Source organism: Cuculus canorus, chromosome 7 (assembly GCF_017976375.1).
Source record: "Cuculus canorus isolate bCucCan1 chromosome 7, bCucCan1.pri, whole genome shotgun sequence".
Lineage (NCBI taxonomy): Eukaryota > Metazoa > Chordata > Aves > Cuculiformes > Cuculidae > Cuculus > Cuculus canorus.
In genome coordinates, this window is record NC_071407.1 from 33,453,681 (window position 1) to 33,471,052 (window position 17,372).

General features: G+C 40.1%; 1 protein-coding gene across 1 annotated transcript in view; it reads left to right on the plus strand.

Annotated features, from left to right (window-relative positions):
* Positions 1-17,372, plus strand: part of LRRC27 (leucine rich repeat containing 27) — a 34,005-nt gene that overhangs the window by 12,668 nt on the left and 3,965 nt on the right. The window contains 6 exon segments of the mRNA XM_054071744.1: positions 7,421-7,576; positions 7,579-7,654; positions 8,524-8,613; positions 9,345-9,435; positions 14,071-14,195; positions 16,065-16,191. Coding sequence (XP_053927719.1) covers positions 7,421-7,576; positions 7,579-7,654; positions 8,524-8,613; positions 9,345-9,435; positions 14,071-14,195; positions 16,065-16,191 — 665 coding nt within the window.

The window sequence follows — 17,372 nt, forward strand, 5'->3', positions numbered from 1 at the left end:
TCAGCAAAGAAGCATGAACAGAGGGTAAGGTTGTTTAATGAAGATGAGAAATGTCTAGTGTGTATGCCAGGCACTTCATAAGAATAGTAAAGAGTGTAAGTATTCATGGAAATGATGTTTTCTAGGGACTTTCCAGTACCTGGAAGGGGCTACGCAAAAGCTGGGAAAGACTTTTTGCAAAGGCTTGTAGTAGTAGGATGAGGAGCAATGGGTATAAACTGGAGAGGGGCAGATTTAGACTGGACATAAGGAGGAATTTCTTCCCCATGAGAGTGGTGAGGCCCTGTCCCAGGCTGCCCAGGGAAGCTGTGGCTGCCCCATCCCTGGAGGTGTTCCAGGCCAGGTTGGATGGGCCTTGGGCAGCCTGAGCCAGTGGGAGGTGTCCCTGCCCGTGGCAGGGGGTGTGGAACTGGATGGCCTTTAAGGTCCCTTCCAACCCAACTATTCTATGAATATAAAGGAATTGGAGATATTAGAGAAATGGAAGAGGATACTTAATTAGCAGAAGACTGGAAAAAAATGGAAATACAATGTTTGGCTTGCAGGAAAAAGATGGAGCCAATAAAACCACAGATGGGTTAGTGCAGCTTCTGTTTCAGGATGTAGTCTGGTTCAGATACTCAGACTGCTGCTAGCACGAAGGAGACTAGTGACATCCTCCCATGGATGTCAAACCCTAAAAGCCATGCAGATCCAATTGTCTGCATCGACACCATTGGAGAAGGTTGAAGGAGTAGCTGATGCTGCTACAATAGAGCAGAGATGGCTGCTTAAGGCACGGGAGGCAGCTGAGGTGTGACACGTAATGGCTTTCTCTTAGTGTGTGTGGTACTTTTCTGCTTTACTGCTTACTCGGTCCCGTCTGCCCGCCCTTTGACACAAGGAAAATGAAAATATGTATGGAACGGGTGGATGAAGTGCTTAGGGACATGGTTTAAGGGAGTGTTAGGAATGGTTGGACTCCATGATCCAGTGGGTCCTTTCCAACCTGGTGATTCTATGATTCTATGGCAGAAATCCCTTCTGTCTGTCCAGCTGTTATAAGGAAGGCAGGAACATTATAAAGCTGTATACAATCTGAAGAACAGACCAACTTATTCTTAAAAATTTAGTACACTTTAAATACATTATATGCCATAGCTAATTTTTACAAGCAGTTTGGTATTTTTCAACTCCATACCAGAAGCCTGATAGTGATTTCTCTGTTTCCATATTGTGTTTGAGCCCACGTTCTTCAAAGACAAGAACAATTTGCTGTTTATCACACTTTCTCCTTTGTTTGCCACAGTATTGCAGTTGTAAATTTAAATTAAGAGAGTAAAATTAATAAGTTGTCAACAATGAGGAGGAGGCGCAACATCATTTGCATTATTTATGGTCCAATAGATTCCAGAATTCATTAATAATATAAATACTGGGCATACTCCCACAGAAGAACACCTCACACTTAAATTTTTCTGTAGTGAAGGCTAATTACTGTGAATACCTTCAGTATCAAACTGGAATTAGTGTTGTTAAAATGTGGTGTCATTAAAGGGAATGCAGTAACTCCGGAGTATGAATGAGTCACTAAAAATGCTAAGCAGTATAGCAAAATATAAAAATATTGGCTGAAAATAACATGATCCTGAAAGTGAACTCAAAATACTGTAAAAATAACCGTGTTTTTTAATTAATCTCAGTTCCACTTATGATGTCATTAAAGGGAAGAGTATGCATTCCCAGAACTACACGTGATTGTCTTTTAAGACTTCATTTCTAATTCTTCTTTTGTGATAAACTATATTCCCGTAGTTTTGCTTAATTACCACTACTTACCTTCAAATTTTACAACGCTTTAGGGTGACTTGAGAGCTAGCAGTGTGTTTTTCTATAGAGACAAGTTTTATCTGTGTTACTAATGCTTACTGTTTATGTAATTTTTTTTTTCCTTATTAGTGACAATTTATTTTATCATGGCTAATACGTAAAAAATTGCTCACTTAACTTTTCTTGAGGTCTTAAAATGTTATAGACTGAGATGCCATCTAGGTTGGCTTTTATGCTTGTAAGAGAACTTCTTACTGTCTGATCTGCAGGCAGATGCATGTGATGTATTGGAGAAGTTAAGTAGCTCAGTGGGTTGGCAAGTTAGAGCCTCTGAGAGAAGTTTAAATCAAGGCTTGTTTCAGACCACGTTCTGTTAGCTTTGTGGATTTTGATACCTTATCAAGCAAGGTCATTGCTAAATATTATGAAAAAATATCAGAGATGTTCTCTTCCTAGGATGGCAATCAGTGGCCCGTGGAAGTGGGGTGTGTTTTGGGGTTTCTGTTAAATATTAATATAGACACAGCAAAAAAGATAAAGTTAAATGAAAGTTAATACCTTCTGTAGAATCTGTGCCATTTACCGGTGTATTGTGTTATATCTGTTTACAACAGGTACCAAATTGAAAGGGGGAAAAAAGCTCTTTGCTTCATTTGTGCTTAATGTAGTCGAGGCTGATGTTTGTTGTTCAGGACATGGGCCTGATGCCAAGCGTAGGTGTTTACTTGGTATTTCCATCAACAGCAGAATAACATTTAGAATCAAAATAAGAAAACCACTCAGGAGTGGATTAACGTGCCAGACTGTTACCTTTAGTTTTCAGTGGAACTAATGTGGCTTTTGGATATTCAAAATTATGCTTTTTAAAGACTTTCATAGTGTTCAGTAACAAATCCCTGTCATGGTTGAAATACATTGAAATGTTTCAGTCCAATTAAGCTAAGCTTTCTCTAGCGTTCAAGTGGTGTTTTAGTAAGCAAATTATGCAAAAGTGAAGCAAAACTTTTGCACAGTAGAGGACATGTCCTTACTGTTGTTACTGAACATGAGCCAGCAGTGGCCCAGGTGGCCAAGAAGGCCAATGGCATCTTGGCTTGGATCAGAAATGGGGTCACCAGCAGGTGCAGGGAGGTTATTCTCCCTCTGTACTCGGCACTGGTGAGACCGCACCTCGAATACTGTGTTCAGTTCTGGGCCCCTCACCACAAGAAGGATGTTGAGGCTCTGGAGCGTGTCCAGAGAAGAGCAACGAAACTGGTGAGGTGGTGAGGGGCTGGAGAACAAGTCTTACGAGGAGCGGCTGAGAGAGCTGGGGTTGTTTAGCCTGGAGAAGAGGAGGCTGAGGGGAGACCTTATTACTCTCTACAACTACCTGAAAGGAGGTTGTGGAGAGGAGGGAGCTGGGCTCTTCTCCCAAGTGACAGGGGACAGGACAAGGGGGAATGGCCTGAAGCTCCGCCAGGGGAGGTTCAGGTTGGATATCGGAAAAAAATTCTTCACAGTAAGAGTCATTGGGTACTGGAACAGCTGCCCAGGGAGGGGGTCGAGTCACCTTCCCTGGAGGTGTTTAAGGAACGGGTGGATGAAGTGCTGAGGGACATGGTTTAGGGAGTGTTAGGAATGGTTGGACTCGATGATCCAATGGGTCCTTTCCAACCTTGTGATTCTGTGATTCTGTGAATGCCTTTACAAATAAGAAATTAATTTATCTTTAAGCATTTTAATTGTTACCTGAAATAAAATATATAGGGCAGTAACAAAAGCATGTCTTTTTTATGTTGGACTAGAGAAGTAAAATCCCTGAACAGAAGATAGTATTCATCTTAGGGATGTCCAAGTATATTTATTTTCTCTACTCCTAACATTAGTGTAGTCTTAAGAGCTCAGTAATGAGCTGAAGGACCTTTTCTTGGTTCTTTCTTCTGTTTTTGAAGATGTGCAGACAATGAAAACAGGCTGTCTGCTTTTTTATCTCTTTATCTATCTGTGCAAGATGAACCAGTATCATTTTTCAGAGTTTACTTTCTGTACTCAGCAGTAGCAATTTAGAATTAATTACTGCCAATAACTCCTCAGGATAGTATGTGAAGGGAGGGGTTTGTTTGGAAATTAGCAGAATAGCGTCTGACAATAGTATGGTGTCTGTGTTGTAAAGGGGACCATGACACCTGTTTTTCCAAGTTCCCTTAGGCATTTGTTATATTCTCCCTTTCAAAATAAAAACATAATATACTTCAAACACTAGTCAGTTGTTTTGGTTTTTAACTCCCATTCAGTGGTACATGAAAATTTTGAGGATTTCATTAGTGTTCTTCAAAATAGCAAATCAAAAACATTTTTTTTCTGCTGATTTTTGTCTGCATGAGAATCATAGAATAGTTTAGATTGGAAGGGACATTAAAGACCGTCCAGTTCCAACCCCCCTGCCGTGGGCAGGGACACCTCCCACTGGCTCAGGCTGCCCAAGGCCCATCCAACCTGGCCTGGAACACCTCCAGGGATGGGGCAGCCACAGCTTCCCTGGGCAACCTGAGACAGGGCCTCACCACCCTCATGGGGAAGAAATTCTTCCTTATGTCCAGTCCAAATCTGCCCCTCTCCAGTTTATGCCCGTTTGTCCACGTCCCGTCACCAGAAGCCTTTGTGAACAGCCCCTCCCCAGCTCTCTTGTAGCCCCTTCATGTACTGGAAGGTCGCTCTAAGCTCTCCTCAGAGCCTTCTCTTCTCCACGCTGAACAACCCCAACTCTCTCAGCCTGTCCTCGGATCATCTTTGTAGCCTCCTCTGGACCCGTTCCAACAGCTCCATCTCCTTCTTATATTAAGAATGTGGGACTGCATTCTGTTCTGCTTGATCCAAACAGAATAGATTAGAATGACAAAACAAGTATAAATTATGCTCTGGAACACTATTATTACTTAATTATGTTATGTTTAATTTTTAGTTTAGGTAGTGGTATATTTAAGGAAAAATAATCTCATGGACTTTTAATATTTAGAATCTGTGGGCATGCACATGAAGTTTGGGAACCTTCTGTAATATGCAAGAGTTTTGCTCCCTCCCACGTGGCCCATCTGTTCCTGTTGGATGAGAGCAGTGTGTAAGAAGTAGTATATACATACTTCATGCAGAGAGGATAATAGAATGTGCCTTGGAATAATGCTTATTTTCTAAAATGTGAGAAGAGGGAGATGAAATCCTGTATGTTTCTTCTCTGGGATTCAGGAAACCTCCTGACTCTATAGTTCACGCAGAACCAAACCTTTGTGTATCGTATGATCTCTCAACACTGCAATGAAAGGTGAGCTGCAATGTATTTAGCTGTTGTGGTTATTGTTTGGGCAGCAGAAGGTCTAGGATACAGCCCTACTCCAAAAAAAAGTGGATTAATACTTGGTGGTCAGCAGTTGCTGAGCTTGGCACTTCTGTAGCTACCCTAATTAATCAGTGGCTGTGAATTGTGTACTTTAGTGTAAGTCACACCCTGGAGTTAATTACCTAGAATTAATATTACCTAGAATTAATTATTACCTAGAATTAATAATCACCATGTAAAAATGAAAGTTCAGTTGTGTGTAAAAATTAACATCTAAAAAGGTGTAGTTAAAGATAATCTGAGATGCCTTTTGTGATGAAATGCTGGTGTGCTAAAGCTTCCGTCAGTACTTTGGGTTTTGCCATTGCACTACTTATTTAGATCGATTATGTTAAAATATCTTTCTTGTTTTGACTCACAGATTGCATTTGGACTCTTGTAGTATGTTAATGATTATTGTATCTGTTTGCTTTGCCTTTTTACTTCCTCTGATACATGAAACATATTTTTAACTGCTATTCCTCATGCAGAAAAAACTTTAATTCAGTCACAGACAGTTCATGTAATACTTATTTATACCCAAATCTACATTGGCAGTCTATAAATGCTGCAGAAAAATGAAGTGAGAGAAAAAGATAGGGTTATATACAGCCTCAACTCAATCCTTATATGTACATGCATTATGGGAGTCTTCATTTCCAATCTGTTTTTTAGATCTCAAGTAGAGATCCCAGTATAAAGCTGGGATTTTCCACTGTCGTGTCTTCCTCCATTTCAGAAATCGCTGTTGTTCGTACAGTTTATTTGACATGGCTGTATTTAAACCTTGCTGATGTCTGTGGTAGACTCTCCGTTTAGTTGCGTGGGTCTTGGCTCAGCCCTGAAGGAGGCAGGGGATCCAGCAGTGATATGGAGCTGTGCACCATGGGGAACGTGGCTGTGGTGAAGACAACAAAGGACCTTCAGCAAATGAGGCTGTGGATGCTCTTCTGAGAAACTTGATTTCCACAGAGTGTCAAGGACACGTGGCTTTTAAACTTGGTGCCAAGTCAGTCACCCTCAGCAAGTTTGCAAATGACACCAAGCAGAGTGGTGTAGTTGCCACACAGGAAGGACAGGATGTCATCCACAAGGACCTGAATAGGCTGGAGAAGTGGGGCTGTGAGAACCTCATGAGGCTGAAGAAGGCCAAGTGCAAGGTCCTACACCTGGGCCGGGGCAATCCCCGATTTCAGTACACAATGGGGGATGATGTGATTGAGAGCAGCCCTGCAGAGAAGGACTTGGGGATGCTGGTTGATGAGAAGCTCAACAGAAGCCAGCAATGCTCGCAGCCCAGAAGGCCAACTGTGTCCTGGGCTGCATCAAAAGCAGCGTGGCCAGCAGGGCAAGGGAGGGGATTCTGCCCCTCTATTCCTCTCTTGTGAGACCTCATCTGGAGTATTGTGTCCAGCCCTGGAATCATCAACATAAGAAGGATATGGAGCTGTTGGAACGGGTCCGAAGGAGGGCTGGAGCACCTCCCGTATGAGGACAGGCTGAGGGAGTTGAGGTTGTTCAGCCTGGAGAAGAGAAGGCTCCAAGGAGACCTTAGAGTGACCTTCCAGTACCTGAAGGGGCTACAGGAAAGCTGAAGAGGGGCTGTTCATAAAGGCTTGTGGGGACAGGATGAGGGGCAATGGGTATAAACTGGAGAGGGGCAGATTTAGACTGGACATAAGGAGGAATTTCTTCCCCATGAGAGTGGTGAGGCCCTGTCCCAGGTTGCCCAGGGAAGCTGTGTCTGCCCCATTCCTGGAGGTGTTCCAGGCCAGGTTGGATGGGCCTTGGGCAGCCTGAGCCAGTGGGAGGTGTCCCTGCCCATGGCAGGGGGGTTGGAACTGAATGATCTTTAAGGTCCCTTCCAACCCAAACTATTCTGTGACTCTATGATTCTAGGTGTTAAACACTTGACGAATACGATTGTAACCTTGAATCACTTGCTGCATGGTGAAGTTGATAAAAAGCTGGATAAAACATTTACCAAATTTAGATCCATAAATTATGAATCAAAAGGAAGCCACTGTTCTGCTCATGCTCATCAATAAACTAGAGGTTTCTTCCAGAACACAGATTGTTGTCAACATGTGAAAAATCTTTGCAAGTAAAATATATATTAAAAGAAAACGGAAAAAAAAAAGACTGGCAAATCCCACTTCTGCTTGATTGACACTATCTGAATGCTGTGTTCTGCTTAGAAAAAATCTGACTTGATTGATACTTAGGATTACACTAATATTCTTTTAATTCCAGTAGAAATGCCACCTGTTGAAAAGCTCAATTTAAGCAAACTGTTGCAGTCCAGCTTGCATTTGTCAGAGGAGTGGCCTAATGAAAAAGAAAAGCTGAGATTTCAGAAGCAGAAAGAAAGTATTATAGAAGATGAAAAAGAATAATTTCTTGCTGATGAACAATCCATGATATTACTGAAGCAGGGAAAAACCCCAGGAAGAACAAATGGCTCTACTTGGGGTCAGCTAATCTGTGCAGGTGACTAAGCTTTGTGCAATGTTATGTGATAAGGCTCTTGCAAGTGCTGGAAAACTCAGCATTTCTACTGGAAAATAGAAGAACATCTTAATACGCATCATTATACTCATTGTTAAATATTAATTTGATGAATAAATTGTATTTTTAATATAAGTCTGTAGAATACAATATGACTTTTATATTTTGTATTATTTAAATTATTTTTTCTCAAATTAAAACCCACCATTAATCTTTTATATCATCTCACTTCCTTTTTTATTCCTATTTTGATTGTTATACCCTTGAATGTTCAGATTAATTCTGCTGAAAACCAATAGAATTTTATAGTACAAAATAATAATACTGTAGGACCCTGCAAGGTGACTTACTTTTTCATTTCTAGTATATGCAAAATGATAAATGAGTATAAATACCAGATGATATGTTAAATTCCTTTACATTCGTATACAAAGCATTTAATAGTTGCTTTACTCGTCATAGTTCACAATATGCAAATAATACAATACCTATTGGGGATAATTTGTTGGTGAATCCTTTCTGATAAAAGCAAGTACCTTTTTGTGTAAAGGAGAGAATAAACACACCGGAAATGTTTTTAATTATTTTTTTCTCAATATTTATCATTATATCAATGATTCCCTCCAATATTCATGAATGCTTTTATTGTTACATAAAAATTATTTCTTGGAACTAGTTTTTAATGAACTAGAGCTCATTGATTTTTTTTTTTAATATTGACCAATTGATTAAGTTTCACAGTTCAAACAAATATGTTTACTTTCTTATGTAATATTTCATTATAGATATCAAACTGTTTTAAAAGGAAGATGTCCGCGCAGAAATAAATTTAAGTTTCTATCCTGTGATAGGACAATTTGGGCAAAGTGAACTGAAAATTATATATCAGTAGCAGAAAAGGCACTGAAAGAAGAGCAAGCTTTATTTGAACAAAAGAAAAAGCAAGTATTACAATGTCATTGTTTTTCTGAAGTTGTTACCTTCTTAGTAGATTGCCCAGTTGACTATTTATAAGGAAATAAGTAATTTCAAGTATTTTGCAGTGCAAGTGGCAACAGAGTGCTTTTCTTTATGAAATACAGTGCTCCAAGGCAACGAGAAAGGTGATGTACCAGGTTTCTTACTGGCTTGGCCATGGAACTCCATCAATTCCCATTCCAATCGAGCAGAAAAGGATTTATTTTCAGTTAGCGTGTATATTAAGTTTACGTGGAATATAACTCTGCTACCAGAAGATTACCGCTAGAGGGCAAACGCTGACATAACAATGGTCTATATCTCGGGTATAACAAGTACATGTATAGAACTTGCCTATATCTCTGCATATTTTCCCACTATATGCATTCATTGGGACAGCTATTCAGAAATCATAGTCATAGAATCATTTGGGTTGGAAGGGACCTTAAAGATCATCCAGTTCCAACCCCCTGCCATGGGCAGGGACACCTCCCACTGGCTCAGGCTGCCCAAGGGCCATCCAACCTGGCCTGGAACACCTCCAGGGATGGAGCAGCCACAGCTTCCCTGGTATGTTGTTTCTCTTTGTTAGGCATCACTATGTCTAATAAGTATAGGATATTGTTCAGCAGTACGTGGCTAAGCATGCAAAGAGTAGTAGCACTGACCACTTAAATTATGGCTTCAAAAATTGGATATAAATTAACTTTTTCAGCAATAAAGAAATGCTTGAGGAACAGCACAGCCAAGTGAAGTTGATGGAAGGGAAAAAAACATCTACACTTCCACCTTTAAAATCAGGTATGGTATGCAATAGAAAATAACAAGGTAAGGCACTGGGAAAAAAACCAATCCATTAATGATATCCTTTGATTAGTTTTCTTTATAGCCTATCTATTTAAATTTATAACTTGAAAAGAAAAATTCAGGACTTTAAATAGCAGCACTTTGGGGATGGCTTTGCAGACCCTTTCTCAAATATCTGTGCGGACTCTGGCTCCCGTTTTAAATGCCGCAGCCCCATGTGCAGCGTAGGAGTTGCCAGATCCTTCAAACTGTTGTTCGAAATCTGGGGTGGCTCCAATAATCGGGCTACTTGGAGGCGTTAAAGCAGAAGTGTGTATGTTGAAATATGATTTTTGAAATTATTGAACGCCTCCAATATGAGACGTTGCCTCTGCCAAACTGAATTTGAAGTCGGCTGGATTTTTCTGGTTCCTCCAGGAATTTGTAAACATTGGCACGTAAAAGGAGGGGATGTCACTTCTGGTTCTTTCAGACTGTATACAAAAGGCCTGAAAAGTTCTTACCGGTTTTTTATTCCTTCCCACAAAGTAGCAAATATTAAATAAACCACCAAAAAAAAAAAAATTATCTCATAGTTTTGCCATTAGATTGTCATTCCTTTTAGACAGTATTGCAAAAGATGAGATGCTGAAAATGAATACACATGATTTTTTCCAGTGCTCTGGTGTGAAACTGAACTGTAACATAGACACTGAGTAAGGCAGTTAAGCGATGATCAGTGAAGGAACTTGAAATGCTGTGAGTTTTCATTTCAGTTTCATCGTTCCTGGGTGAACTACTTTTAACCATAGAAAGGGAAAAATATACCCAAATTTGTCTGAAATGTCAGTAGGTTTTAAATCAAAATGAGTTATATCTTTTAATGATGAAAAGGGGATTTGTACAAATTGAGTGTTAATATTAAAATCTGCATAGTCAATCCCTAGTGCTCAAACAATTTAGAAGAACCCTTGTATTGCAGATTACAGATTTTCCAGAACTGTAGGAAAATTTGCAATTCAACTTCTGACACAACCAACCAATATTTTAAGAGTAAAAACAAGGCAGCCGCATTTCTGGCTTACCAGGGTGTTTTTACTCTTTCCTTTTTCTATTTTACTTTTTCTTTTAGCTCAGATTTTTTTAATCTAGGCTGAATTGCATTACTACATGCATCAGCGCTTTGAGAAATGTCTTTTTACCTGCAGTTTATCAAACAGGAGGTTACACAGGTTTACCATCTAACCATAGACACCTAAGAGAAGAGCCCACGTTAGGAGCCTCAGCTCCCAGTCCGTGGGTCAAGGCAGGCACCGAACATCAGTGATGGGAGTCATCTGCCGTTTCCACTATGCATGAACCTGGGCTTCTCTCTCAGGCAGTTTGTTTATTTTAATACAACCCTCTTCTGCTTTTCTACTCACCCAGTGTGACATTTTTCCACCAATTAAACAGTATTTCTGAATCCTGGCAGCAGCACTTCGCTTTATATGCAGAGCCATGGGAATATATCCGCCACAGCCCGCTGGCAACGCAGCAGCGTGTCACCAGTCCCCTTTTCTCCCACCGAGAGGCATTGCTAAAGACCAGAGTTGGTTACTTTAACAAAACAGAAATTTGGATTTAAACACACTTTTTTCCCCACATAATGTTATATGTGATACAATACTAAAAAAATTTTGGAGCTGATGGCTAGAAAAGCGATACGAGCTGAATTTCATTCCACTTCAACCTGCGTTTTCATCTGTGCGTCTTCAACAGGGTTATTAGGACCTAAGTTTCAGTTACCAGACTTTTAAACCCGATTTCCTCAGACTGTGATTATCCATTGCTAGCTTTTGTTGACCTGGATGTTAAATAAATACATAAATGCAATGTTTCTGTCTGTGATAGTCTTTGGCCAGTCCTACCACAGCAATAAAGCAGAAGCAAAGTAGGTTTGTCAAGATGCTAAAAGGTTTCTAGGACATTAGTTGTGTACAGAGGTGATGTGGGCTGCAGAGCGAGCCCAGCTCTTTGTTCAGAAGGTTCTGCTTGCAGCTGGGTCGTTGTGACATAAACAGCAGTGACTCTACTGGCACCAGTAGGTCATTCTAATTACTGGATGGGATTAATAATTATTTACTTGTCCTTAAGTAATTTTACCCACGCATTCCTATGTAAAATTTATCTTTTAGTGTGTGTATAGCTATCAAACCAAAGTGGGTCACTTAAAGTGCAGGGAAAGCTGACGATGTAAGTGTGACAGCCCTGGGAATTCGTTTGTTCTGTAGTAATATTCAACATCAAGGGTAATTTCAACATACTCAACCCAGGAGTATGACCAGAAACCAGTTGTGTAAGAAAAATGCATCTTTCTGCTATGAACAGTAGGGGTCAGATCTGAAGATGCACGTTGTTTTTTATGGAATACTTAATAGCTGAATTCCTTCTGAAGCTGAGAACTTTCCTGACGGATAACTGCTTCCAGGGGTTCCACTTACCCTGTTGAAGCTGTGCAGTCTGCTTTCTCTACACACAAAGGTCTTTGTTTTGGCCAACCTGACGACTGGTTTTGGGGACTACAGAAATGTGGTTAGCACGGAATAGAATGGAATTCTGAATCACACAAGAAGGAATAAGTATATTGTTACATGATGTGTTTAAATATTTCTAATTTTTCTCTTCCATGCTCGCACATAAATGGGGGGAATAATGTGATTGTTTACAGAGGATTTCTCTTGAATTTCTCCTGTAAAAGCTTTTCCTTCTTTAAGAAACAAACCAAACGTATTTAGGTGCTTACAGTGATATAAGTGACACACGTACGCAGTGATAGCAAACGGTGGGTTTAAAATGACATAAAGGATACAGATCGCAAACACCCTGAGTTGAAATGCTCCTGAATGTGCATTCCTGCGGGTGCCTGTGTTGGACACGGGATGGCACCACAGGACCACACACAAACTGATGCACTGCCTGTTGAGCGTTACTGCCTTTTACATCAATACCTAATAAATACCAAAATGACGAAGAGCTTTGCAACACGTTCTCATATTTTTTATAGTAACTATCCTTCATTTTTGCTCTCATGATCAGTGTATTTTTGTTCTCTGATCATCATCTTAGAAGCAGTTTTCATATTCCTTGAGTGTTACAGAGAATATTCCTATTTAACCCTAAAGACTTTAGGTTTTATTGGAAGGGAAAAGGGGGAAAATGCAAAACAAAACTTAAAATATTTTTCCTAAAATCATGGAATTGTTTTGCATTCAGAGTCCTAGTTTGGAGCAATGATAAAGGCATGGATAGGTGAGTAATGATTGTTTGTGACTGCTGTTGCACACGTTGACTTTCCGAAGAGCAAACACTTTTTTTGTGCCCGTGTGTCTAATCAGTGTGAGCATGACCTGTCACATCTTCTCTGCCTGCACCTTAATCAAGAATAAGGGATAGTTCTGGGAATGGATTTGTTCCATAGCATTCTCCTCAGCATTTTGCTCAGGGCCATGGTTTAGTGGCAGACAGGAATGGTTGGACTCAGTGATCCAAGAGGTCTTTTCGAACCTGGTGATCCTATGATTCTATGATTCCTTCTGTTGGTTGATTGACTTTCTTTGCAGCAACCTCGTTATAGAAGCATAGTCATAGGGAATGCTATTAAAGAGTAATTGACAGTTTTATTGTTACTCAGTTTGGAAGTAAGCTTCTGCACTGGAAAAAATGCAGTGCCTATAAAATAGGTCAAACCTACAGCAATAATTTTTCTTGGCGCAAAACCTGAGGAATTTATTCATTTGAAGTACAGGTAAGATGTATATATACTTACACCTTACCTATATACTTATACCTTACCTTACCAGAATTGGAAATACTTCGGCTTCACAGAATGGTTTTGAGATTTTAAAGGCGTTCAACCTGGCAGAACAAAACCAAAATATTTGTAGCCAGCTTTACTTGGAAATGGTAAGAGAAGGGCCTAACTCTTACAACCGAGTGCTAAAGACCAGGTATATATAAAGCATTAAATAATTTAAATAATTTAAATAGATTTGTTTTATCTGTTTGGTTCCCCCCCCCGATCTTAGGAAATAAGACTCTTGTCTTACATTGCCTTACAACTGAAGGCAATGAAAACAAAGGAGTACTAGATATAAAATTCAATTCTAGGACTCAGCTTCAGTCACTGTAGCCTTTGCAGGATTCATGAGCAGAGTTATTATGCAACTCCCATTGGCCTCCACGCATCATTAGTATTATTCTCCTAAAAAGAAAAAAAGCAGCTGTTCACGCTAAGGCTTCTGGCAGCTTTGGGGTTTTTTATTTACTGGACTCTGTATTAAACCCTCTTACAGAAATGGAATTTGCGCTCTGTTACAAGTGGGAAAACATACAGAAAGTGCTTTCCTAACGGAAAACCTTTTTTCCCCAAAGGGTTTTACAGCACGGTGTGGTGCTCACTGGGAGCAGCCACTGCCTGCCCCAGACCCTGCCCTGAGCTGTCTGGGAAGATCAGGGACCAAATACCAGTCACAGCATTTCCCCATGGTCACGAGTCACTGACAATGACTTCAAAGAACTACCGCCTTTACAACGTCATTTTTAATTCCAACATGAAACCAGGTTTTAATTGCTATCATCTCCATATAATGTGTTAGCATTGTATTTTGCTGTAGATACCAAAAAATGCACTGTATGCTATGGATAAAATGAGTTACCAAGCCATGAAAAAGGGAACTGAGAAATAGGACCATACGCCTGGGGAAATGGAAGAAAAGTTGCTGAAAGTTAAAGCAACAAGGCGAGTGCTAAAAAGATAATTACAATCATAAACTGTTCGTATGTAATGCTATCGGTGACTTCCATTTAATTTTGTTAGTATGAAAGTATTCATTTATTTTTTTGCTACTTTGTGAAGTAAAAAAAAAAATCACCCTGAACAACACACCCTGTGACTAAGAGAGGAAAGAAAGATCAAGTTGACTTCAGGTTTATTTAAAAAAACCTAAATTGTTTGTAAAGGCAATCACCAGCGCTCTGAGCCTTGCACCTGAGCTATATGCATTTGCTCCTTCACCTACAATGCAAAACTAAGACAAAAAACATGCTGTTAAAACAATTCATATGTTATTATAGTAATAATTTATTTTAATAATAAACCAACTATTTTACAGTATCTCTATATCATCGTAATAAAGTGTGTGCGAGCCAGAGTGCCGACTAGAAATTGAGTATTTGTGGTCCTTTATTTCAAAAGGAACTAAACAAATCTCAAACGATTGATGGCCTCACCTTGACAGGCTCATCTGGAGTATAAATTTACAGACTTGTCTCAATTGTTCTAGTCTGTCAGCTGGGCTGGGAAATACTTGAAATAATTCTTCTTTATGAGAGTTTAAAAAACAAGCAAGCAAACAAACAAAACCCAAAGCAAAACAAGAAGTAGAAGAAACCACAAAAAAACTCAAGACTTTAGGTGTGAAATGTGAACGTGTCTCGGATTTTTAAGAGCCTGTAAAAAGTCTGATGCTAGTTTGGTTTTTTTTAAAGTGTTCATTTTGAGATGTGAGGATTTTTTTTCTATTTGGTTTTTATACGAGGAAAGTTTGAAGCGTTCCGTTTGCTTTTCTAATTACAAGATGTGTCGGTTCACTCCATTTTGCACTTCTAAAATTTAGCGTATCTTTACACGAGGCTGTAACTGGACTAACTCTACAAGCTTGTTCCACTTGATGCAGGTACCATCTTCCTTCCTGCTAGATGTTCCCATAACTACTAAGCAGATGTCTGTAAATCAAGGGAAATGTAAAGCAGCTTTAAGTAAAAATATGCTATATTCTACTGTCGTGTAATACAGAAGAGAGGTGGTTACAGATACCATGACTATGGCCAGACAGGTCTGGTGAGCACAAAAGGCAAAGTAAATATGTTTATTTAGCAGTTATTCATAATTCAGTCCTGTTGTTGTATTCACATTCATACTTGCATGAACTTGCACTGGAAAGGGCTGTTCTGTAGTATTCTTTTTTGTATTTTTGCTGCCCAGCGTGATTCTGAATTTACAAGGAAGGCAGTTGAAAAGCCGTTTGCAATGCTGTAGATTGCATGAGGTGCAGCTTGGTTGCTCCCTCAAATTCTTGATTTGTTAGCACACCTTCTGCAGCACTTCTTTTAGTTTTACCTGCTGCTGGTGTTGAACTCCCTGTCAGTCCCTTTGAATCAAAAGACCTCATTCAGCTTCCTTGATTTTATATCCCTCCTTTTTGTCTTTTCTTCATTCCACTGTAAGTCTTCCAGTTTCTGCTGCAACCGTGCAATGGACCCACCAAAACCAGTCTGCCCCACTACCAAACTCAGACGTATCCCCAGAGCACCTTCCAGCTTATGCGCTGAGCGAGGAAAGATGTTGATTTATATAAATAACTAGTAAATAAATAGACGCCTGCAAAAAGAGCCAATGTAAGGCACAGCAGTACAAGATCACAACACAGCGCACACATGGCACAAAGCGCATTTGAACAAAGGCAAAAGCCCCAACAGTTTGGTCATTTTGCTCCCTCTGCCTGTATTTATATTTTTGGCAGAAATGTGTTGCAATACTTGAAGGTCGATACAGAAGGGTCAATGAATAGCAAGTAACTGAAAGAATATTTTTACCATGTTTACTTAGGTCCCTCAAAGAAAAAAACCTTGAACAGTGCCTCAATCAGCACACGCAAATGATAAAAGCAAGGGGAGAAAAATTAGAAGGAACACACAAAGTGGAAATGAAGAAATTAAAACAAGGCATTGAGATAGTGAGTATCTTTTCTTTTTTTTTTGGGGGGGGGGGGGGGGGAGGAAATAGAGGAAACACAGTCCTTTGAACAGTTTTGCCTCAAGATCCCAGGCTGATTATTTTACTCCCGTGGTTATAAGGTTGCTACTGATACTGCCTGGCTTCCACAGGGCTGGATGGTGACTGCAGGGCAGCTGTGCTGGGATGCTCTCCCCACGGACCAGCAAGATGGTAGCAGAGCCTCTCATTCCACTGTCCTTTCTCTTCTGCCTGCGGGGTTGTTCCCTCCACGTAACGTGTTCAGATGATGATTTTGTCAGATTAAAAAAAGCGAGCTATCTTAGAAATACGTTTCCTGAGGGCAGAGCAAGTACAACTGCTCTATAAGGTTCTTTGAAGGCCATGACACGTGCATTCTAATCAAGCAAGAAATCATCTTCATTAATGTGCAGAGTTAGTATCAGTGGTACTAAATTGGGTAAAGCCTCTTCCCAGTAAAGAATTATGTTGTAGTAATAAACGATTCCCTCTTTAGAGTACATAGGGCAGATGAAATGGTTTCAAAACTGTTTACTTCAAAGAGGAGCAGCAGTCCATCCATTCTGTTCCAGACTGTTCCATTGCAGCTCCCTCTCATGCAGCAGTGAGAAAATTTGCTCCTGTTGGGAGCCACCTACTTTCAAACCTTTCACATACATACAGGCTTCCAGGTCTTGGGGAGTCCTAGCTGTCACTAGGTGGAAATACTGGAAACTTAACGCGTGTCTGTCGCTGTCTGAACTGATCACATAAAGGCCGTGGATTTCATAGCCTCATTTTTGCAGTGTTCGCCTCGCTTTATAGTATGTGTATCTTCAGAAAAAAGAAATTCTGGTTTTATTCAAAGCATCTTTTGGCCATAAACCCCAAGTGATCTAATGCACTGCAAGCATGGCTTCCCTAATTTACATAACAGGGCAAACAAGTCATACGCGGTGCAAAGCATCTGTCCCTCTGCCAGGAAATCATGACACTGTTCTAAAATTATCCACATCCCTCATATTCCATAACATCACACACAGCGCATCGCAAGCTGCACACTCCCAAAATGGAACTTGTTCCTCAAGGTGGGTAGGTTAAAACCCACCATTTATAACGACATCACCCTCGCATTTAGGAGCAGACTCCATAGCGGCTCCTGACACTCTGGGAGGGTCTCTC